This window comes from Helianthus annuus, chromosome 10, assembly GCF_002127325.2.
Source record: "Helianthus annuus cultivar XRQ/B chromosome 10, HanXRQr2.0-SUNRISE, whole genome shotgun sequence".
NCBI lineage: Eukaryota > Viridiplantae > Streptophyta > Magnoliopsida > Asterales > Asteraceae > Helianthus > Helianthus annuus.
This window is the reverse complement of record NC_035442.2, coordinates 40,918,106-40,942,657: the sequence shown is the minus strand read 5'-3', so window position 1 is coordinate 40,942,657 and position 24,552 is coordinate 40,918,106. Positions and strand designations below refer to the sequence as shown.

Here is a 24,552-nt window from a genome sequence, read left to right as displayed (position 1 = left end):
TTATTTACAAAAAAAAAAAAAAAAAAAAAAAAAAAAAAAAACAGTGAAATTTATAAATATAATATATCTGACCATTGGTTTCATTAAAGTCCATGTGTAAAAATGTTTGTTGTGTAAAATAAAGTTAATTACCGTTCACCATAAAAATGTTTGTTGTGTAAAATAATAATGAATCGAACATGTTTTTAACATATTATGATTTTGTTTTTTTGTTCCTTTCTTTCTTTAGCTATGGGCTGTTTGGTAGCCTTTGAATAGTCATTAAGAAGCTATCTCTTAATGGAACCACTAAGAATTTTATCAATGAGAAGGTAGAAGAATGTGACATGTGATGATTTACCATTCAGAGGTTATCTCTTAACCATTCAGACTTGAAGTTATCTCTTATTCATTCAGAGGTTTTAAACCATTAAAAGGAAATATCTGAATGGTTATTAAAAGGCTACCAAACAACCCCTATAGCCGATGCATCAAAACCGACTGCATTCCATCTCACCTTTACTCTCGTGATTCGGTACCGTCATCACGTTCTTAACCGCTGCAACGCATCGGTGACATTACTTATTTAAAAAAATTATGAGTGTGATTCTAACTTATGTCATATTGGGGTGGATATTAGGGAATGATGGTGACAAACCCACCGAGGAGGGTTCGATCCTGAGCCGCACCCCGGTTTTCATCCGGCTGTTAATTCAGCGAGTCATCTCGTGTGGAGGCAGTACGGTTTCCGGGGGAATGGCGCAACCAAGTCTGACCAACCCAACGTGGACTCGGTTAAGACAATGTAGTCTGGGCAGATCTTGGCTAGGGCCGCCGTTTAAGCGGTGTTACATTGGATCACTCAAAAAGAAAGTCAACGTTAAAAAAAAAAAAACTAAAGTTTCATTTGGTTTTTTAGTTACCCGGCCGGGATCGAATCCAAGCAGCATGAGTTATTATTATTTTTTTTTTCATGTACACATAATGAATTCCATGTACGTTGGTCTCATATGCTATATTGTTGTTCGCTTAAAAAAAGTTCTCACTTTTTTCTTTTTCCTTTTTGTAATTGTACTTATTATTTTTAATTTTTTTTCACTGCCTTTGCGTCTTTAACTTAACAAAAAAATTCACTGTCTTTGCCTCTTTAACATATTTTTATCTGTAGTTTGCAAACTTTAATGATACAAAGACGTTGACATTAAAAAAACATGGTATATATTGCTGATAACATCAAAGTAGCAATATTCTCACGGAATTTGGTTTATGGGATGTTGGATGTTATGAAGAGTTGATTGAAACTTCAATATTTCAGTTCAGAGTACGTTATAATTTATTTCCATGCACATATGGTATGTAAAACGTGACATTTGGTTTACTTTATAAATCATAACTAGGTTAGAACCCTGTGTATTACACGGGTTGAATAAATGTAATTTTATATATTAAATAATAAAAACTTATATCATTATGAACCTTGTATATTGTATGGGTTAAATAAATGTAATTTTATATATCAAATAATAAAAAAAGTTATATATTTAAAAACCATGTGTATTACACAGATTAAATAAATGTAATTTTGTATACTAAATACTAAAAACTTCGTATCTTTAAAAAAACCCGTGTATAATCGGGTTGAATAAATCTACCAAATAATAAAAAAATTACATACTTAAAAACCCTGTATATTACACGTGTTGAATAGATATAAAAAAGATTTATATCTTTAAAAACCATGTGTGTTACACAGATTAAATAAATGTATTTTTGTATGTTAAATACTAAAAACATCGTATCTTTAAAAAAACCCGTGTATAGTCGGGTTGAAAAATCTACCAAATAATAAAAAATTATATCCTAAATAAATGTAATTTTGTATATTAAATACTAAAAACGTCGTATCTTTAAAAAAAACCCGTGTATAGTGGGGTTGAAAAATCTACCAAATAATAAAAAAAATTATATCCTTAAAAATCTCGCGTTTTACTAAAGTTGAATAAACATAATTTTGTATACCAAATAATTAAAAAAAGTTATGTTTTTAAATAATTAGGATAACATTTAATATTAATTTATTATTTATATATTTAATATAAGATAAGTAGATAAGAGAGGTATTTGTTTTAAAAATATATCAAATTAACAATTTAGATTTGAGTATAATATTTTATTAAAGTATGATAAGATTTAATATTAATTTATTATTTATTTATTTAGATAAATATAAATTTGAGGATGTCTTCAATGAATGACATGTGTTCAAAAGTTGGTTTCTTTTATTATAGTAGTTAGATAATAATATAGCTTTATTAACTATGTGTATAATTATGCAGATTTGTGACAATTTCAAATTTAAAAAGTCTCTACGATAGTGCTCTAGTGGTAAGGAGGTGAAAATCTGTTGTGGAGGTACAGGGATCAAACCCGGCATCACCTCCGGGACTTGTGATTTAATACCTTTACGTTGGCCTATAGCTTTATTAACTACATGTATAATTATGCAGATTAATTTGTGACAATGTTCAAATTTAAAAAAAAAAAAAAAAAAAAAAAAAAAAAAAAAAAAAAAAAAACACCGTTGGCCATGGTGGCGTACACCATCATAGAGAATAATGTTACAATTCTTATGTTGGTTGCTTCATCATATATATTTTTTCAAAACTTACCTTAATATAAAATAGTTTAAGATAAAAACCATAAAGAAAAAATTAAACTTACCTTAATATAAAATAGTTTAAGATAAAAACCATAAAGAAAAAATTAACAGATTGGCTATTTCATTTTCAATATCTGAAAAGCCTTATTCAAAAAAAAATTAATCAAATACTTTACCATCAGAATCGGGCTAAGAGGTACGTGTTCTAGAAATCGTAATTTAGCATATGCTTTGTCTAAAAGTAAAGATAAGTTTATTACAAACCAAGGTAGAAAGTTTATAGTTTGGAAATCTTTGTATTTGGTTTTAGTATTGATTCCTAAAATGTTGAGGCTATAAATATATACGTTCTTGCCTTTTTAATTTTTATAATATTGGTGTTTCATTTGTTGCAACACATCGAAGAAAAGTTTTCTCGCATAGCAGCTTTTAGAGGATTCTGCAATTAAACTTTCAAGTAGTAATTAATCCCCTCTCCTCAAATTCTATCAATATGCTTTCTTCTATATAACATGTTAATATTTTGTATGTTTATTATTAAGTAAATTGAGTTTTGCTCTCATTAGTATTATCGCCATTCATGTTAAAGACTTTATACCAACTTTAAATAAAATTTTGTATCAATATCCAACGTTTATAGACAAGATATGTTATAATCTCTATGGATGTTAATTTGATCAGATAAGATGGGAAGCAAAGCGGCTCACTTGAAAGTATTCGTCGACAAGAAGAAGAAAAAAGTGATGTTTGCAGAAGCAGAAGAAGACTTTGTTGAGATCCTTTTCAGTTTTCTCACTTTGCCTCTTGGAACAATTGCAAGACTCTCAAGCAAGCATGAAGGCACAAAGGATGTAAAAGTTGGAAGCTTGGATTCTCTTTATAGAAGTATTGAGAATCTAGATAATAAGCATTTCTCCAACGAGCATTGCAAGATTGCGCTCGTTAGTCCAAACAGTTCTTCGAGTTCTCTTTGCCAGAAGCTGAAAGTAAATTTGAACAACATGAAGCCAGTTGAGGCGCGTGTCAGTGATAGTCCTGGCGAAGTGGTGTTTTTCAAGGAAAAAACATCTTTCATCATCACTGATGATCTCAATGTAATACCCGTCAAGCTCGACACAAGCATCACACTCCTTAATTTTCTTGGTATCGAATACATTGATTTGCTAGAAGAGAAAAACTTCGATTTTGATTATGATAAGGTACGAACTATGTAGATTTTTAGAGCTTTTAAGGAAAAGGTTGGCTAATCGTACTCCTTCCCTTAATTTTCATCGTACCCCCCTTGTAAACATCAAATCATGGGGTCTTTTTTGTCCCTTAGTGTAAAAGGGGGTAATATTAATGATTTGACAACTTCACGAGGGTACAACTAGTAAAAATGAAGGGAGAGGGATACGTTTAGCACAACCATAAGAAAATTATCGTTTTAACATATCTTCTCTTATTGTTTCAGTTTTCATGTCTACTCAAGTGGTCATTGGTGACAAATACTCCTTTAACAAATTTTGTTTTTGAGGGAACTAAACCATGCTCTTGCTTCTGCTCATGCCCATCTTGCATCAAAACTTCTTCAACAAGTGATATACCTTTGATTTCAAGTTGCCCTACTCAACGTCAGACGGTGAAGTTATTGATCCAGAAATCAAAGAAGAAGGTATTATGTGCACAAGCTGAAAACTTTTTTGTGGAAATGCTCTTCAGCTTCCTAACAATCCCGTTAGGGAACGTAAAGCGTTTAATAACGGATAATTCGTCTCCAACGGGCATAGATAATATGTATAATAGTGTTTCAAGTTTGGGAGATAGAAAATGCCTGAAATCTGATGAAATCAAGAACATGTTACTTTGCCCAAAGCTTGCGTCTAACTATCTTCGTGTGACTGATCTTCTTCCGATTTACGAGAAAACTATAAATCAAGGTAATTTCCTTAAGGCACAAGCTAACTTCATAGTTTCAGATGACCTTGAAGTAATCGTCTCGCCATCACTATCCACAATTACAAAGTTTAACACACTTGGCATTCCTGTGGGTGATATTGAGGTTATGGAAGTGTGCATTGGTGAACAAGAGGTAAGTATATATACAATTATTGAGGGGGTGTGTGGTTTTTGGTTATAATTCTAGTTGTATAATGACACCTATATATAATGTGATTATGCAGGCACTTCTAATTCTCAAGGCTGCTCTCACCTCAACATCAGCTTTAACTGATTGCCTCTACTCATTTAAGAATGCAAAATCATTGATTTAAAAGCAAAATTTGGTTTATTGATGGGCATGGTTATAAGTTGTGATCCATCAATTGTATGTACATGAGTGCGTGATATACTTAACTGTTTGCTATGGAATAATGGTTGTAAATCCTTTTCAATCATCATTGTAGTATTGTTCAGAAATAAAAAAACATGATTGATGTGTAAGACCTTTGTTTAGGGTGGAGGGTATGATTCAAACACTTTTAGGGTGTTTGAGTTTTTTCTACCCAATAATCTCGTGCCATTTTAACTCCCCCCCCCCCTTTTCACTCCCCATTTTGTACTCAAACACTATGAATGATTTAAACACACTCAATTAAAAAAAGATTGTATCTCTCCTCTCCTCTCTCCTCTCATCGGTAACTATACACCGAATGATCAACTCCCCACTCACCGATTTGTTACCGGCGAACAATCACCGATCGGTGATTCCATATCCCGAAGGGTTTACCACATTCATACCGACCCCCCTTATTTGGTTTAATTTAGCTAATGCAGTACACCAGTTTTTCTTCCAGCTAATAATACATCCATTAGGATGGTCTTATCACAACCAATTATGCACCAGTCGAGCCGAGCGGACCTTTGCTCGTGCTTGGCTCATTTACAGACCGAACCGATCCGAGCGGCTCTTTTACAATCGAGCGAACGACGAGCATGTTGCCCAACCCCTACGTGGCGGGAATTTGGTCTGCACTAGTTCAGATGCAGGATTCCCCGGCGCTACGTGACGGGAATTTGGTCTGCATTAGTTCGATTCGTTATAATACTAATACGCCATATGCGGAAGTTTCATTTGAGAAGAAATTTAAAGTGAGAAGAAAAAGAAGAAATGGCATTATGGTAAAACATTAAATATTTTATAACTCCTTCCATTAATTATGTTATCTCTAATTAATAAAGCAAAAAACATTTTATCCTACACATTTCAAAATTAATCCTACATGTATCTTACACTTACCGAAATTTACCCTACGCATATCTAAATTTATCGTACACATTTAAGAATTTATCCTATACATATACTAAAATTTATCCTACACAATTCGAAAATTGTCCTTCACCCTAAATTATTTTATCTTGAAAGGATATATTTAAAAGTGAGTTACAAGTTTAATTAGTTAGCTAATTAATTACAATTAGGAATTTACCTATATGCCCTTTGACGAGGTGTGACCCGCATCGGTCAACCCGACCCGGTTACAACCTTTTATATTTATATAAATACAAACGTTTATTCTAGAACCTTCCATATCTACATGGAAGGTGCACAACTAAATCTCCAACTTTTCGGGAAGATCGTGTAAATCTCTAATTTATCGGAATACATCTTGGGATAAAGGAAACCCTAATGGAAAACCTATATATAGAGACAAACGTATAAGGTATGATCATCTTGTTCTCATACATCTTCTTCTCCAAAACTTCTCTCATAATCCAATACTTATTCTCACGCCGGAGGGTGGTTACAGGAATAACCCCATTCCTGTAACGAGTCCTAACGGTGTTTCTGTTTTGCAGCCAAGTGTTCGAGTCACTAATCATTGAAGCCGTAGGTGCTGTTTAGGTCAGTGTTTCTTCATTGGCGCCATCCGTGGGACCTATTTAGCGACAAGAACTTCATGGCAAGTGACCAGAACATGGCTGGTCAAACGTTGACAAATAATAATTTGGCGCTAGGGGCGGGAACTAGTACCGTTCCACAGTCTTCCCCGGCCGTCACGAGGTCGTTAGATCCAGAGTTCGAGGCCGAAGGGCCACCTCCAGGTTTTGACAATATCACCACCGCCTCTTCCCAGACCGTGGTTACAAACCCTTTCCTCTATATGCCCTCACAAACACTACCAAGGAGGTTGGAGGGGACTGGCGGTAACACATTCGCTCCGGGGACAACTGTTTTTTCACAGGCTTCACGTCTCTACTCCACTCCTGTTATCACATCGGCGAGCCCCAGTATCTTAGTGTCAGAAACCAGTACGCCTCAATACTACCAGCCGTTGGTTTCTAACCCAATGCCGCCGCTATACTCAGCCGCGCTTACGGCGGCATTATCTACACCACCTAATCAGCCGGTTATCATGCCAACGGGGGTAATGAATGCCCCTGTCACACCAGGAAATCAGATGTATTTCCCGGGGTATTGCTATGCGCCCCCATTCGGGTATTTACCCTCATACGGGGGAACAGCGTATCCGTTTCAGGGAACAGCGCAAGGAAGCTCTCAATCGCCGTACGCGGCTTACATGCCGCCATGGTGGAATTTTCCAACTCCACAACCAATGTATACCCAAGCGCCAACTGAACCTGTGCACGACAGAGAAAACGCGGTCAGACCCCGGGTGACCCCTTTGGAAAACTCCAGTCTGGTGGCAGGACCAGCCCCGGGTGTGAATGTTCCACCTGCACAACCCGTGAATGTGGAAGAAGACGAATTAACCAAACCATACAAGCCGGTAGACGCGACATTCCAATCCAAATTCACACGTAGGATCGCCGAAGCTCCTATCAAGGAAAAACCTAAAATGCCCCAAACGGTCGGTAAGTACGATGGCCTCACCGACCCGGATGACCATCTCAATTTATTTAAGAGCGCGGGTGAAGTGGCCTGCTGGCCCATGCCCCTATGGTGTAAAATGTTCGTACAAACCCTAGTGGGAGCGGCACGAGTATGGTGGGACAGCCTGCCCACAGGTGAGATAGACAGTTTTGAAGATTTGGAATCAAAGTTTATCCTACAGTTTAGTCAGCAGCGCCGGCATACGAAAGATAGGAACGAACTCCTTCATATTCATCGTCGAGACAATGAGACGGTAGAAAACTTTATCATTAGGTTCAACAAAGAAAGCCTGGCGATACCAGGCGTCACCAACGATCTGGCATGCGGAGCATTCCTCCAAGGGGTTAACGATGACGAACTACTGAGAACACTGCATGGAAGGGATGGGGTACCCCCAACCATAGACGAAATACTGCGAATAGCCAAGGTATATGTTATACAGGAAAAAGCGGTAGCGGCCAGCCACGCAGCCAACAGAAAGAAAGAAGCCCTGAAAAGTCAGGAGGAAAAAGATCACCGAGGGTCTAAAAGTAAACAAAGGGGAGACCGATATCAGAGAAACGATAAGGACTCGCGATACGACAGACACCGAAGCTCCTATTCAAGGAACGAGACGTCAAAACCTCGGTCTGAATATCCCAATTTAAGCAAGACCCCGGCTGAAATTCTGGCCTCAGAAAACCTCAGGCTTAATCCACCAAAGCCGCTGAAAGATAATCCGAACAAAGACACGAGTAAATACTGTGAGTACCACAAGGGAAGCGGGCACGATACCAACGACTGCTTTCAGCTTAAGAAACAGATCGAATATTTCGTGAAGTCGGGTAAATTGGCACACCTAGTGCGAGATATCAAGCAAGGCCCGCCTGTGGTCAAGGAGGAGAACGACAAGGCGGCAGGCAAAAGGCCGCGCGAATTGAACATGGTTCGTGCTGACATAGGAAGAGGGGCGAAGCGGAGTTTGTCCACACTCGAGCCTTGGATGTTGGCAACAATGACTATAGAACCACGAATGGAGGATTTGCATCTTACCACAGACGCCCTGATCATCTCCGCGGCGGTAGGAGACTACCGCATGAGGCGAATCCTAGTCGACACCGGAAGCTCAGAAGATATCATCTATGAACATTGCTTTAACAGAATGCAATCAGAAGATATGAAGCTGCTCGAATCAGTACACGCCCCTATCAAAGGTTTCACAGGGGAAAAGGTTGATCCTATTGGTCAAATCACTTTCCCGGTAACTTTCGGGCAATCACCCAAAGAAAGAACCATACTACTAACTTTCCTTGTGGTCCGCGCTGAGTCATACCACAATGTGATTATCGGAAGATTCACCCTGGGAAAGTTAGACGCCATAGTCTCCACGGCAAGAGGTTTTATGAAGTTCCCAACACCGCAAGGTATCGCTACCATATTTCGCGATAAAATCGGAGAAGTATTGAATACCAAACGATGTCGCCAAGGGCCCACTGGGGCCACGGGACCAGAAAGATGGGTATTGAGCACGCGCCACCCGGACCAAATGGTCACAATTGGGGACACTCTGTCCCCAGAAGTTAAGAGCGATTTGAAGCAATTGTTAAAAAGAAACGCGGACATTTTCGCTTTCGAGCACTCCGATATGACGGGAGTCCCCCGTGACAAAGCGGAACACAAGCTCGCCACACTACCAGGCGTTAAGCCAGTCGCTCAGGGTAAGCGCAGCATGGCCCCGGACCGCCGGGCGGCGGTCGTTAAAGAAGTACGCAAGTTAGTGGAAGCGGGAATTCTCAGGGAAACACAATACCATACTTGGGTGTCTAACCCGGTCATGGTGAAAAAACCAGATGGCACATGGCGAATGTGCATCGATTTCAAAGACCTGAATAAGGCGTGCCCAAAAGACGCGTACCCGTTGCCCGAGATTGATTTAAAGGTCGATTCCCTGGTACCCTATCGATTCAAGTGTTTCCTAGATGCGTATAAAGGGTACCACCAAATTAAAATGTCCAAGGAAGATGAAGAGAAAACAGCGTTCCATACCGACGTTGGCATCTTCTGTTATACCAAGATGCCTTTCGGGCTACGAAACGCAGGAGCTACCTATCAGAGGCTCATGGACAAGGTGTTCGAAACACAGATCGAGCGAAATTTGGAAGTCTATGTAGACGACCTCGTAATTAAAAGCAGCGAAGAAAAACAGATGTTGGCAGATATAGAGGAAACTTTCCAGCGGCTCAGAGAATACAACATAAAATTAAATCCAAAGAAATGTTCGTTTGGGGTGGAAGAGGGGAAGTTCCTGGGGGTAGTCGTCACCCGAGACGGTTTTAAAGCTAACCCAGAAAAAATAGCCGCCATATCGCGAATGCCTTCTCCCCGAACGCTGAAAGAAGCTCAAGCCCTAAATGGACGACTGGTAGCAATCAACAGGTTCTTAGCGAGGCACGCCGAAAAGTCATTGCCATTCATAAAAACATTAAAAGATTGCCTCAACAAGAAGAATTTCAAATGGACCAGCGGAGCGGAACAGGCTCTGCAGGAAATGAAGTGTTTTATAGAAAGGTTACCTACGCTGACCGCGCCCAGACCCAATGAAGTACTAAAGATGTATTTAGCGGCAGCTCATACGGCGGTGAGCGCCGTGCTCATGGTCGAACGAGAGGGGAAACAAACACCAATATACTACATAAGCCGGGTGCTAGCGGGGCCTGAAACGCGCTATCCTACACTGGAAAAGCTAGTTTTAGCATTAGTACACGCCACGAGGCGACTAAGAAGGTACTTTCAGGCACACCGTGTACAAATCTTAACCAACTACCCGCTACAGCAGGTTCTGCACAAGCCAGAGGTTTCGGGCAGGTTGGCTAAATGGGCCATCGAGCTGGGGGCTCTAGATATTGAGTATCAGAAGCGAACGGCGGTTAAAGGGCAAGTGATTGCTGATTTCTTAGCTGAGATACCGGAAGGAGAAGTCGTTACGGACCCAGTCATTCAAGATATACCAGAGTCCAGCACTACAAGGCAGACTTGGAAGCTATACACTGATGGATCATCTAGTGGAAAGGGGTCCGGTGCAGGCCTAATGCTGATAAGTCCAGATCAAATCAGGCTAATGTACGCCTTACGTTTTGACTTTGAATGTTCTAATAATGAAGCGGAATACGAGGCATTATTGGCAGGGTTACGAATGGCAAAATCCATGGGGGCAGCCAGAGTAGACGCATATGTCGACTCGTTGCTGGATAACAATCAGGTAAACGAAACGTATGAAGCTAAAGACGAGTCAATGGCGAAATACCTGGCGAAAACTAAAGAACTCATGGATTCCTTCGACAAGGTCACGCTCAACCATGTACACAGAGGGAAGAATCAAATAGCAGACGCCCTAAGCAAACTCGCCACCTCAGGCATGGAAAAGGAAGTCAAAGTCGAAACGTTACAGACACCCTCAATCGAACCACGAAGTGTTTCCGCTGTCACAATAGAAGAACCTTGCTGGTATACTCCGATCCTACGCTTTCTCGTAGCAGGTGAACTACCTCCCGCCAAGGGCGAGGCACAAAAGGTACAAACGAAAGCGCTACAATATGAAGTCAATGATGGTGTCCTATACCGAAAATCTTACTTGGGTCCGTTGCTCCGATGCGTTTCCCCAGTAGAGGCAAAGTACCTCATCAGCGAGATTCACGCGGGAATATGCGGCATACACGCCGGACCTAGAGCAATGGTGGCCAAAATCCATAGTGCGGGATGTTACTGGCCCGGGATGCACGAAGACGCTGTAACGGAACTGCGAAAATGCCGCAGTTGCTAGAAGTTTGCTCCTCAGACAATACGGCCCAAAAACAGCCTGGTACCAGTGACAGCAGCGTGGCCTTTCCAGAAATGGGCCGTGGATATCGTAGGACCTTTCCCGCCGGCCCCCGGAAAGCTGAAGTACCTAATTGTGGCGGTTGATTACTTCACCAAATGGGTGGAAGCAAAACCTTTGGCTAAGATAACGGCGGAAAATGCCAAAAAATTCCTCTGGGAGCACATCGTGTGCAGGTTCGGGTTACCGCTCTACCTGGTAAGTGACAATGGGACACAGTTCACGGATAGAATTTTCCAGGAATGGTGCACTGATCTCCACATCCAGCAGATTTTCACGTCGGTAGCACACCCACAGGGTAACGGACAGGTGGAGCGGACGAACAGGAGTTTGCTAGAGGGCATCAAAAAGCGACTGGGGCACGAGGGAAGTTCGTGGGTGGAAGAATTGCCACATGTCCTTTGGGCACATAGAACAATGCCCAAAACTAGTAACAACGAAACCCCATTCAGCCTCACCTACGGAATGGAGGCAATGATACCCGCTGAAGCAGGGTTACCATCATTACGCCGTCTCAGCATAGGCAATAACAACGACCAATCGCTGAGAGAGGGTTTAGATCTGTTGGAAGAAAGGCGTGAGGCGGCCGCCATCAGCGAGGCACGATACAAGAAAGCATTGGAAAAATATTATAACAAACGGGTAGCTAAGCTAAGTTTCCAGGCAGGTGATTACGTCATGCGTGACAACGAAGCAAGTCGAATGGAACCTTCAGGAAAACTGGGTCCAAACTGGGAAGACCCTTATGTCATTCAAGAAGATCTTGGTAAAGGGGCCTATCGCCTATCCCGACTAGATGGCACGCCAGTACCGCGCAGTTGGAACATCGCCCAGTTGAGGAAATGCTACCTGTAAAACCTTGCTGCTAACAGCAAGAGTTAACTATCTTCTCAAATTCACATTTGTAACCCGTGTTGGGATTTTTCTGCTTTTATTGCTTCATGCAAGTTTAATAAAGATTTAAGTTTATTTGTTACAAAAGTTACCATCGCACGATGAATGCATCAAACGGTAAAAACACAAACAAAACCCTTAAACACGAAATACTTTTCATTCATATAAGTCATAGGGTTAACAATAACAAGCGCTTACGGCGGGTATCTTGGTAATAGATACATACACCGCCCCAAAACAGATAGGCATCATCACATGTACACGACCTATCTCAAAAAAACCAAGTACTTGTCCCTATCCCTAAAAACAAAACATAAGGGAACCAAAATACAGAACATGTTCAAAACACCTACTGAGGAAGGCTGGGTGCCATCACCACTGCAGGGGTATGCACCACCACCTCATCATCCACAACCACAACTGGATCGATGGCCAAACGGTCAGATGAACCATCAACCATTGGGGCCACCGTACCTGAACCATCCACCTGCTGCCTCCTCGTCCGACCACCAGAATGGCGTTGGTACGTTAGACGGTATCGCTGTTCAGGGTTCACCGGAATCAGACCAGACAGCACATCAGCTGATAGCTGCGGCACCCCGGGATCCACCGGTTGAGGATCCTCAATAACAATGCTCTGACATGCTCGGTTGGCACGAACCGGAGCAGCATTGGGAATGGGTCTTCTCCCCCTAAGCATCGATTTCGTCACCGGGTGTTGCAGCATTAGCAAGCCATCGGCAGCGTCAAGAACCCGGAAGATCTCGGAGAGTCTTTGCCTATATTGTTTTCTTTCCATCATAAACACACAACCAAAAAAGGAAAAGAAAGGTGAATTTATAGCAGTACTAAAAAATTTTTGACAGTGGTGACGTCGGATGTATTAATGAAAAACAATCATCACAAGTCACAGAGCCATATTTTGCAATTCGGCGGTGTCAGAAATCATGACATTTGCATTAATTTAGCTGTCAAATCAAAACAGAAACGGGCACTAAACCCAATTCAAACAGTGTCATTAACAAGGCAATAAAAGTACATAACAAGCAACAAAAAGAAAAACGGAGTGATCATTCTTCTTCAGATTCATCCACGGGGTCCAGCATCAGACGTAGCGATTCTATTCCATCCTCATTGACTTTATCCATCAAATCGCCATAGCAGGGCAGCGGCTCAGTATACGCCGCCTCCAGGGCGCTCGCCATATCAGTCTGCAACTTACCCTTGACAGCTTGAAAATCCGGCGGCACCCTATCCAACTGCTGACAATCCATGTAGCCCTTATACACACCATCATGATGCCCGGATTGGTAAGCAGCCGCGGAGAGACGATCAATCAGGCTAGTAAAGTGGGGCGATTCACGCAGATACTCAAACGCTCCCACAAGCCCATTAGTTATCAACCAATTCCTGTCTCCCCGCATAGCCGCTAACTGGCTGGTCAAATCATCGACTTCTGCATTAGATTGTGCCAGAGCATTTTCCACCTCTTTTAGTTTAGAGGACGACGATACAGCAAGTTTGTTGTTTTGAGTGACAAGTGAATCACAATGATCCTGCAACTCCTTGACTTTCCCTTCACGCTCCTCCAGCTCTCCCTGCATCAACCAGAGCTTGGTATGGGAGGCTTCTACTTCAGTTGTCAAACTTTGGTACCGCTCCTGAACCTAAGACACAAAATCAGTGTCAACACGAAATTTTTCCAATTGGGCCGATAACTCGAGTCTCACCTTCTGAGCCTCCGCTATGGCCTTACGTTCCAACTCCTCCTGTACATTCTTGGCCTGAGCCAAAACCCGATCTTTTTCCGCCATATCGCGGGCCCATAAGATCCGTTCCTCAGCAAGATGGTTAGTCACCCTCCGCAAATCTTCCTCAGCCTTGTTTTTCTCCGACAAGAATCTTGCCTCCCTTAACCCCACAGTTTGAAGTTGACTTTCTAGGCGATGCTTGTCGTCCCTCAATTCTTGAATAGTCGCTCGGGCCTGATGGAGTTGGGTGTTATCATGCATCCACCTGCGACGGATCTCTACCAACCTTCGTGGTAGGTTCACAGAGTCAGATATTGAGGAATTCATCAAATCTTCATTGTTTAAACCCTCAACGTACGCCGCTTCGGCAGGAGGATACGCCCGCTCGACCCAGTGTTGAACCACAGGGGGGAAGATCAGCCTTGATGATTCAGCGATTTTCCATTGAGGATGGTAGCGTTTATCTTGAGCATGGGGATCCCAACGAACAGTTGGTATAAACAGGTCGTCAATCAGACGGACACCGTCGTCAGCAATACCGCTGCTTGATCCCCGAGTTTCGCCACCACCCACGCTGGTCACCTCCTGCGCTGCCGACGCGGTAGCGGCATCTTTATCCACATCAGCAAAAATGCCCCTGGGCGAGTCGATTACAGGTGTATCAAGACCGCCTGTCCGAAGTGAAGATAGCGGATCAACAGTTACAGCTACTGATAATGTAGGAATAGGGAGGGGCATGACACAGCTCACAGCGGCAGTAACAGAAGCCAAGGACTTCGGGTCCGTAGACATACTAACACTGGTACCAGGGCACGACAACGCCACGGTCGGCACAAGGGTTGGTATCACAACTCCAGATGACACTCCCACAGAGGTACCTGCACCATAAACGTAGTAGGGTGTTAGTAACGTGAACACTAGTATGCTACAATGGTAGTTAGCAATAGATACCTGGTGAGAAAGCACAAGCAGCCTGTACCGCCTCAAAGGCACTTAGAGTAGGTGCGACAAAGGTTTTTCTTTTCTTCGAGGCACGACTTGGACTGGTCAGGTCGGCGACCAAGGGAACATCACGCCCAACACTGGAAGTTTCCTCCATTAAGGGCACACTCCCATGGATTGCTGTGTGTTTCTTCCCAGTAAGCTTTATTCGGGCAGGTTTTTTCTCCGACATCGACACGGCGGTAATCGCCACACTTGACAACGGAGTAATGTACGCCGTGGGGTCCGCCGGTATAGCGGGTAGAAGAAACTGCTCAAGATGCACCTTTAGCACGTCCGGTTCCCCTTCGTCCAACACGCGGTCGGCAGGCTTCAACGCGAGGTGTCGCGGGGGATCAATACAGTCGAACATACCCCACTCCCCTGCGTGACATATGAGGATAATAATAAAAAAACACAAAACAAACAATAGACACTGCAAAACTAGCAAGGCACGATGATGTAAACATACCTGCATCGTCTCTTTGAAATGAGGGATAACGCTTAATATCAGGCCACAATAAACTCATGCCGGCCATCACCAACGCACCTTCTGGGATAATTGTGCACTCAAAGGGGTGGCCACATAGCTTCATGTATAGGGCATTTGATGTGTACGAATCCTCAGGAGGAGCATCGTCTCTCACTTTATCCTTTGGCCCTTTCTCTCTCCAGTGCATCTCCCCAGGGATAACAGTGGCATCAAGATAGAAGAATTTTTTCTTCCAATCTTTGTCCCTCGAGCTGGTGGGAATATCCCTTAAGCACGACGCGTCCGTATCCCTCCGATCGAAAGTAAAGAAATGGGATTTCCACACAAGCACAAAGAAAGCCCTAAAGACAACCAGTTCTGGGATATGGCCCAGCGCTATACAGGCATACTCAAATTGCCGAAGTTTCACTAAGCCAAGGGGATGTATTTGAGAGATGTGGATACGGTAAAAATCAAGCACCGATTTCAAAAATTTGGTGATGGGTAGCCGGAAATTGCAGAATTTGAAAAAATCACTGAACAAAGTGATTTTACCTCCCTTCAAGGGAAAGGCAGTGTCGGCCTTCGACGGCAAAACAGGGTTCCATTCGGCCCTAATACCGTAATCATGAACAAGGTTGTTGAAGGATGTTACGCCCCACTTACAAAACAGTATGTCTGTAGGGGCGGTAGCGGTGGAAGACGACTCATTAGTTTTCGAAGCCATTGAGTAGAAAGAATAACGAAGGAGTAATTTGGGGAGGGGATTTGAACTCCTACATAAGGAGTCGCTATTTATACGCAAAGGCAACTTTTCAAATTCAAAAAGATGTACGAACGGTCACACGTGTCCATGCGGGGTAAAAACAGCTGTCACCGATATGATGACCCAACTGTCACATCCTGTATTCTCGCCGTCATTTCCCAAATCCGTAGTAACAATCATCATATGCTAACTTTTTCTTTTTTCTCTTAGTCCGAACTAATGGATTTCTTTCCATGAACTCGGACTGGGGGGACATGACGAGGTGTGACCCGCATCGGTCAACCCGACCCGGTTGCAACCTTTTATATTTATATAAATACAAACGTTTATTCTAGAACCTTCCATATCTACATGGAAGGTGCACAACTAAATCTCCAACTTTTCGGGAAGATCGTGTAAATCTCTAATTTATCGGAATACATCTTGGGATAAAGGAAACCCTAATGGAAAACCTATATATAGAGACAAATGTATAAGGTATGATCATCTTGTTCTCATACATCTTCTTCTCCAAAACTTCTCTCATAATCCAATACTTATTCTCACGCCGGAGGGTGGTTACAGGAATAACCCCATTCCTGTAACGAGTCCTAACGGTGTTTCTGTTTTGCAGCCAAGTGTTCGAGTCACTAATCATTGAAGCCGTAGGTGCTGTTTAGGTCAGTGTTTCTTCACCCTTATTAATAACATTAAATACACATATTAAATGAAACAAAATGGAGCATTTCTATTGGTTTAAAACTTATTCTTTTTATTCTTACAATTCTTTTTTCTCATTTGAACCCTTCACCACGCCATATAGTAGCTGAAATAGATAAATAAATAAATCTATACTACCTTATTAAGACAATTGGGTTTTCTACCCTTATGTAATTTTACATTGTGTACACATTTTGAAGCAACATGTACAAGAGAGCTGATGAGGATACGTCCTTGGTCGGACCGAATCACCGTCAAACATAGAACCGAACCATAGTACATCAAGGTCGGATCGCACCATACACCATAAAACGAAACGGACAAATACACTGGTACGCCATAACTAACCGGGCCCCACGGGCATAACCGTCATGACAGTGACTGGTCCGGCCATAACTAACTCGCCACGTCACCATACCCCAAAGACTATAAATACCATACTTGGACTTCCAAAACTGGTAACTGCCACTTTCTCTCTCTAAACTCTCCACTCTCTCTCCCTGACTTACTTTCTCCTCACAAATACTTATTCTCACGCCCGAGCTTGGTCACAGAGAGACCCCCCTCCCTGTGACGAGGCTAACGATGTGTCTGTTTCCTTGTGATCTTGCAGGTTCTTGCTAGGTCGTCTGAAGCATAACTCTAGCCAGGTCGGACTGACTGGTTTTTTGAGTCTTCAGTGGCGCCATCCCCTCGAATTCATCCAATTCGTTTTCTGTTAACTTTGTTTAGTCCAAAACATGGAATCCACAACAGCCGCTCCAACAAACACTTTCCCGTCGTTCAACGACATATGGGAAGGAAATGTTGCTCCCACAACTGCCACAACAGCAGTTGCCGTCGTAGTAGCTTCTATGGGAACAGCATCGGCACCTCCAGCTGCAAGTTCTGTAATCGCGAGCTCTGTCACCACGCTCTCGGTTACTGCTCCAGTTGCTACACCACTACCTACTTTTAACAATGCCTTCCTATTACGAAACGCCGACTTATTACGACAGCTACAACAGCAGCAGCAGCGAGAAGAAATGTTGCAGAGTCTCCGCACGAACTTGTTCAGCAGCGTGTATCCAGGGAACAATCCCGTTTCTATCGGCGCTCTCACCTCTGGATCTATGGTAAGTTCAACAATCTCTACTCCCATAACATGTGTTGCACAATTCTCCTCGTTTACGAACGCTCCAATGAATAACGGTCTTAACGACCTGTTTCGCCAGGGATCTATGGGCTTAAACCCTCAGGATCAGGAGTTGATCATGCCATATCATCCCACGTCTATGACTTCTCAGTCAAAGTTCACGATGCGGATTGTTAATGCCCCACTCCCGGCTAAGTTGAAGATGCCCCCCACTTTGAAATTTTATGATGGTACGTTTGATCCGGACGACCACATGTTCGCATTTGCCGGAGCAGCTAAGGTCGAACAATGGCCCATGTCGGCCTGGTGTCACATGTTCGCTCAAACTCTCACCGGATCAGCCAGAGTATGGTTCGATGGGTTGCCAGAAGGGTCGATTGATCACTTTGAGGATTTCCGACGTATATTCTTGCAAAATTTCTGCCAGCAGCGTCGTTGCAAGAAAGACATTACCGAGGTACACCACATAAAGCGCCGCGACGGAGAGTCCGTAGAAGATTTTATAGATCGCTTCAATCGAGAGAGCATGCAGATAAGCGGAGCGGTCGACCAGCTTCGGGTTTCTGGATTTTGTCACGGTGTAAGGAACAATCAGTTGGTAGAAAAACTCCATGAAGATCTCCCAAAAACCATGGAGTTACTCATGGAACGAGCTCGAGCTTTCGTTCGGGGGAAAAGTGCCTGTGGTCAGCCGAATGAAACAGCTGCAAGAAACTCCAAAGCTTGAGCTACATCGTGGAGACGGAACGCATCACCACCAAAAGACAGAAGTAACAACTGGAATAGAAACCGTGGTCCGTATCAAAAATCCGATCGAAGCAGTTTCCGGACTGGAAACGTGCGATTTAACACCTTCTCCGAGCTAACGAAGTCGCCTAGTGAAATCCTCAGTACGGAAACCACCCGGTTTCCTACACCATCAAAGCAACGACCCACCTCGGATAAGCACTCCAAGAAGTACTGCGAGTATCACCGAGACAAGGGGCATACAACTGATGAATGTTGGGCACTAAAACAGGAGATCGAAAAGGCCGTGCGATCTGGCAAACTTTCTCATCTCGTAAAAGAAGTAAAGGACGGAAAGAAGCCCGCAACAGCAAATGATAACCCGAACACTGAGGCCGGAATCAACATGATCCGGTCTACCGAGCCAAGAGGGGTAAAACGGTCGAGTCAACACATGGTAGCTTGGATGCACCAGCCTACGTATTTCCCCCCGATTGATCCGGAAGATGCTCGAGACGGACCAATCACGATATCAGCTGTAGTCGCAGGACATCTGGTCCGGCGGATCTATGTGGATGGAGGAAGTGCTTTCGAGATAATGTATTTACAATGCTTCCAGCAGCTAAATCCTCAAACAAAAAAGAAGTTGATCGAAGTGTCCACCCCTCTGATAAGTTTTTCGGGAGAGGTAGTTCGTCCGATAGGACATATTACTCTTCCTACCACGTTTAAAGATGGTGACAAGAGCAGAACCGTACAACTAACCTTTTTGGTTGTTCGAACCCACTCCTCACACAACATAATACTCGGGCGACCCGGATTGCGAGCTCTCGGAGCAATCAACTCTACGATACATGGTGCCATTAAATTTCCCACCGAAGCAGGTGTTGCCACTATACTTTCAGAACAAATTTCATTCATAGCCGAAGTAAGGCATGCAGCAGAAACAAGCTCCAAAAAGTCTGAAGTACCCATAGAACTCTGGGCGATCAACCCGGATTATCCCGAACAGCAGGTGGCTATCGGCGCCCAGCTCCTAAAACGAATAAAGAAACTCCTATGGGAACTACTGAGTAATTCGATTGATGTTTTTGCGTGGAAGCACTCCGATATGCAAGGGGTTCCCCGATCCATGGCACAGCACCACCTGAATGTAAAGGAGTCGATAAAGCCAATAGCACAGAGAAAAAGGCACATGGCGCCGGATCGAGCCAAGGCAATTGCAAAATATGTGAAGAGTCTCCTGGACGCCGGAATCATTCGAGAAGTCCGGTATCAAACATGGGTGTCGAACCCGGTCATGGTACGAAAAAAGGATAACTCCTGGCGATTGTGTATTGATTTCACCGACCTAAACGACGCATGCCCCAAGGATTGTTTTCCATTACCAGAAATCGATGAGAAGATCGATTCCGTCGCCACGTTCAGGTTGAAGTGTTTTCTAGACGCTTACAAGGGGTACCACCAGATACAAATGGCAGTTGAAGATGAAGACAAAACAACGTTCGTCACTAACGAAGGAGATTATTGCTTCACTAAGATGCCGTTCGGATTGAAAAACGCCGGCGCGACATACCAGCGTCTAATGAGCAAAGCCTTCAAAGACCAGATCGAACGAAACTTAGAAGTGTATGTTGATGACATAGTGATCAAAAGTCACGACGAAGCTACCATGTTGAAAGACATACTCGAAACCTTCACCCGGCTCCGAAGCATCAACATGAAGCTAAACCCCAAAAAGTGTACGTTTGGGTAGAAGAAGGAAAGTTTCTGGGAGTCATGGTCGGGTCAAGGGGTCTGCGAGCCAACCGAGACAAGATCGACGTTGTTCTTACAATGAAAGCTCCAACATCAGTTAAAAAAATTCAGTCTTTGAATGGACGACCAGCCGCTCTCCACCGGTTCCTGTCAAAAGCAGCAGACAGATCGCTCCCATTCATGGATGTGCTCAAAAAAAGCTTCAGGTCAGAGTTCAAATGGACCGAAGAAGCCGCACGATCTTTTGAAGAACTTAAAACTTATCTCGGCACTTTGCCGACGCTCACCGTACCTGAAAAAGACGAAGTATTGACGGTCTATCTGGTCGCGTCGTACGGAACAATCAGTGCAGTACTCGTTGCTCACCGAACTGGGGCACAAATTCCCATTTATTATGTGAGCCGAACATTGAAAGATTATGAAACGAGGTACTCAAGCCTGGAAAAATTAGCCCTGGCGCTGGTTCATGCCTCCAGAAGGATTCGTCGGTATTTTCAGGCCCACCCAATTGAAGTACGAACGAACCAAAGAATCCAGCATGTTCTTCGACGACCGGAAGTTTCAGGGCGTATGGCAAAGTGGGCAATCGAGCTGGGTGCATTCAATATTACTTTCAGAACCAAGGGACCCCTGAAGGGGCAGGTGATAGCTGATTTCCTAGTAGAAATGCCGGAAGAAAAAGTAGTCGAAGAAGCCGCGAAAGCTCCAGCCAAACCCTGGACCCTATACACAGACGGAGCTTCAAGTTCCGAAGGGTCATGGGCAGGCTTAATTCTCACCGACCCAGACGGTACGGATGTGACGTACGCGCTCCGTTTAGAGTTCAAGAGCTCCAACAACGAAGCCGAATATGAGGCCTTTTTGGCTGGCTTACGTCTAGCGCTAAAAGTCGGAGCAAGAAATGTCGTAGCCCATGTAGATTCGTTGCTCGTAGCAAACCAAGTAAATGGGGAATATGAAGCAAGAGAAGCCAACATGATCGAGTATCTCGAGCAAGTAAAGCAAGTAATGGCATCGTTCGAGGCATGTAAAGTTGAACACATCCCCCGAAGCAAAAACAAAAAAGCTGATGCGTTAAGCAAGTTGGCGTCGGTATCATTTAGTCACCTAGCTAAAGAAGTGAGGGTGGAAGTCTTAAACGCACCTTCAATTGCAGTTCCGCAGGTTATGCAAGTAGAAGCTCCGGTGCAAACATGGATGACACCCATAATCAACTACTTGGTGCACGACGTTCTACCGGTTGACAAAGCAGAAGCAAGAAAGATCCAAATCAACTCTCTTCAGTACCAAATGCAAGAAGGAGGGTTATACCGAAAGACCTTTCTTGGACCACTGCTGAAATGTCTTGACCCAGAGCAAGCCAGTTACATCATCAGGGAAATACATTATGGCATTTGCGGCATTCACGCCGGACAAAAAATGGTTGTGGCCAAAGTAAAAAATGCAGGATATTACTGGCCTGGGATGCACGAGAGTGCAGTTAAGGAGCTTCAACAATGTGATGAGTGCCAAAGGCATGCACCGATAAGCCTTCGGGCCAAGAATGAAATGATTCCGGTGACTGCAGCATGGCCCTTCCAAAAGTGGGGCGTTGACATAGTTTGTCCTTTCCCTCGATCGAGCGGAAGCGCCCAGTATTTGCTAATCGTAGTGGATTATTTCACCAAATGGGTGGAAGCTCGACCGTTTACAGTCATCTCCGGCTACAATGTAACGAGATTCTTTTGGGAGCAAATCGTGTGCCGCTTCGGTCTTCCACTCTACATCGTAAGCGACAATGCAAAGCAATTCGCGGAAAACCCGTTTAAACGTTGGTGTGAAAACTTGAAGATCAATCAAGTCTTTTCTTCGGTTGCCCACCCCCAGGGGAACGGGCAAGTCGAGCAGATAAATCGAAGAATTGTTGATGGGATAAAGAGAAGGCTTGGTTGCGAGGGAAAAGGCTGGGCGGATGAATTACCAAACGTGATGTGGGCTCACTGAACCTTGCACAAGACCAGTAACGAAGAAACACCGTTCAGTCTTACTTACGGCACAGAGGCCGTAATCCCCGCAGAGATCGGATTACCAAACCAAAGGTGTAAAGCTTGGGAGGAAAATGAGCGTGAGCTCCGATCCAATCTCGATCTGCTCGAAGAACGTCGAAATATCGCAGCAATCAAAGAAGCCCGATACAAAAAGAAGATCGAGAAGTATTACAACGCCCGCACCAAGCTCTGCAAGTTCAAAGTCGGAGATTTTGTACTCCGAAGCAACGACGCAAGCCGTATCGAAGCACCTGGCAAGTTAACCCCGAAATGGGAAGGACCGTATCGAGTCAAAGAAGCAAGCGAGAAAGACTCGTACGTGTTAGAAAAAATTGATGGAACCCCCGTGCCAAGAACTTGGAACGGGGTGCACCTAAAGAAATGTTTCATGTAAACAGCCGAGTACGGCTAAAAAAGATCGCTTTTTTGTCTTTTACGTTATTTACGAATTCCATATGTAAGTCGGGAGGGTAATACCCCGAACGAATTTCTGATTTCCTTGTAACCGGGAGGGTTTTCCCCGGATCTTTGATTTAAGCAATCAAATAAAGCGATCCGTACTTTAGTGAATATAAAGCATAACATCCGTGTAAGTTCGAACGATATCAAAAAATGTGCACAAACGGGCCTCGACCCATGCCTCGCGCCGATCGAGAAGGCTTAAATAGTTCTAAAAACAGTAAAGTCTATTAAGCAAGCGGTCCGCCCCCAATTCGATGCGACCGCTAAAAACTACTAATCAGAGACAGTCAACAAAAAACTTCTTGCTAAGCTCGGTCACCTAAGTGAACCGAGAAATAAAACCTGGACGAACAGTAAAGTTTGGACGCAAACTAAGAACTAAGTAGCCAGGAGTGGATATCTGATTATCAAAAAGTTATGACCTCATACCAAACATGTTGGTCAAATATTCCAAACAAAATAAATTGTACCGATTACATGCCAAAAGAAAAGAAAATATTGTACGATTACAAAGATAAAATGTTAAACTGGAGTTACATTGTCGTCCTCCTCGACAATAGGAAGTTTGCTTCTTTGCTGAATGAAGGACAAGGGCTTGTCTACTAAATCTGCAACTTTCCCAAGAACGGAGATTTGGAGCTCATCAAAGGCCTTTATCGCAGCATCTAATGCGTCTTGAGCTCCTGCATCATAACCAAGGACTTCTTCAGCAGAACGAACCAAATCCTGGGCAGCCTTGAAGCCCTGCTTAATCCCCTCATTCGCCCCCACTGCATTAACGCTATTAACCAAATCTGCGACGACTTTCTCCAGCTCGGGACTCTGATGAACCAGCTTGACAACCCAAGCAATCCCCTCCGTCAAAAACCACTGTTTAGTCAGCATGAGCTCCGACACCTGAGCATATACTTCAACCATTTCACCATCAGTTCGGGTTAACATGCCCTTCGCCTCGTCGATTGGTGCCTTATGTGATTCGATCGCCCTATCACGGGCTCTCTCAACTTCATCTTTGTCTGAAGAAGAATAAAATTTGACTGTTTAAAAAAAACAGATAAACGCACAGTGAAAAAGAAGGTTTCAAACGTACCGCTCATCAAACGGTGGTGATCGGCCAAAAGTTGGTCGTAAGACGCCTTCATTTCCTTCAGCTCGGTCGCACACCTCTTCTCCGTATCAGCCAAATTCTTCTCCAGATCAGCACACTTCAATTTGAAAGTTTCGAGGTCTTGAAGAGCCTTATCGGCCTCGTGAGCTGCCGCGGCCGAAGCTTGGGAGGATTTGTTAACCTCTTTCGCCTTTGAAACTTGTCCTTTCAAGCGGTCCACCTGAGATCTAAGGGAGGAAAGCTCTTGTTTTGTTTTTGACCGGACATTGTCTTCGTTCTTCAGAGCAGCAACCTCACGCTGGAGCCTGTGACAAGACGACTCCGACTCGATCCAACGTTTATACGTTTCTACCACTAGAGAGTTCGACTGAGCCTGATTTAACATTAGGGCGTTTCCAAGCTCCGGCCCGCTCATCTTCCGATAGTGGGAGTGCTCAGCCGGGGTTCCCAAATGAAACAATGACAT

General features: G+C 43.6%; 2 protein-coding genes across 2 annotated transcripts; both read left to right on the top strand.

Annotated features, from left to right (window-relative positions):
- Window positions 1-3,002: 3,002 nt before the first annotated feature.
- On the top strand, window positions 3,003-5,059 carry LOC110884456. Its single transcript, XM_022132164.2, has 4 exons — window positions 3,003-3,095; window positions 3,320-3,837; window positions 4,092-4,709; window positions 4,801-5,059. The coding sequence occupies exons 2-4, from the start codon at window positions 3,325-3,327 to the stop codon at window positions 4,888-4,890; spliced, it is 1,221 nt and encodes a 406-aa protein (XP_021987856.1). The 5' UTR covers window positions 3,003-3,095; window positions 3,320-3,324; the 3' UTR covers window positions 4,891-5,059.
- Window positions 5,060-20,510: 15,451 nt separating this feature from the next.
- On the top strand, window positions 20,511-22,472 carry LOC110881008. Its single transcript, XM_022129400.1, has one exon. It carries the CDS (start codon window positions 20,511-20,513, stop codon window positions 22,470-22,472), a length of 1,962 nt encoding a protein of 653 aa, XP_021985092.1.
- The last annotated feature ends 2,080 nt before the right edge of the window (window positions 22,473-24,552 follow it).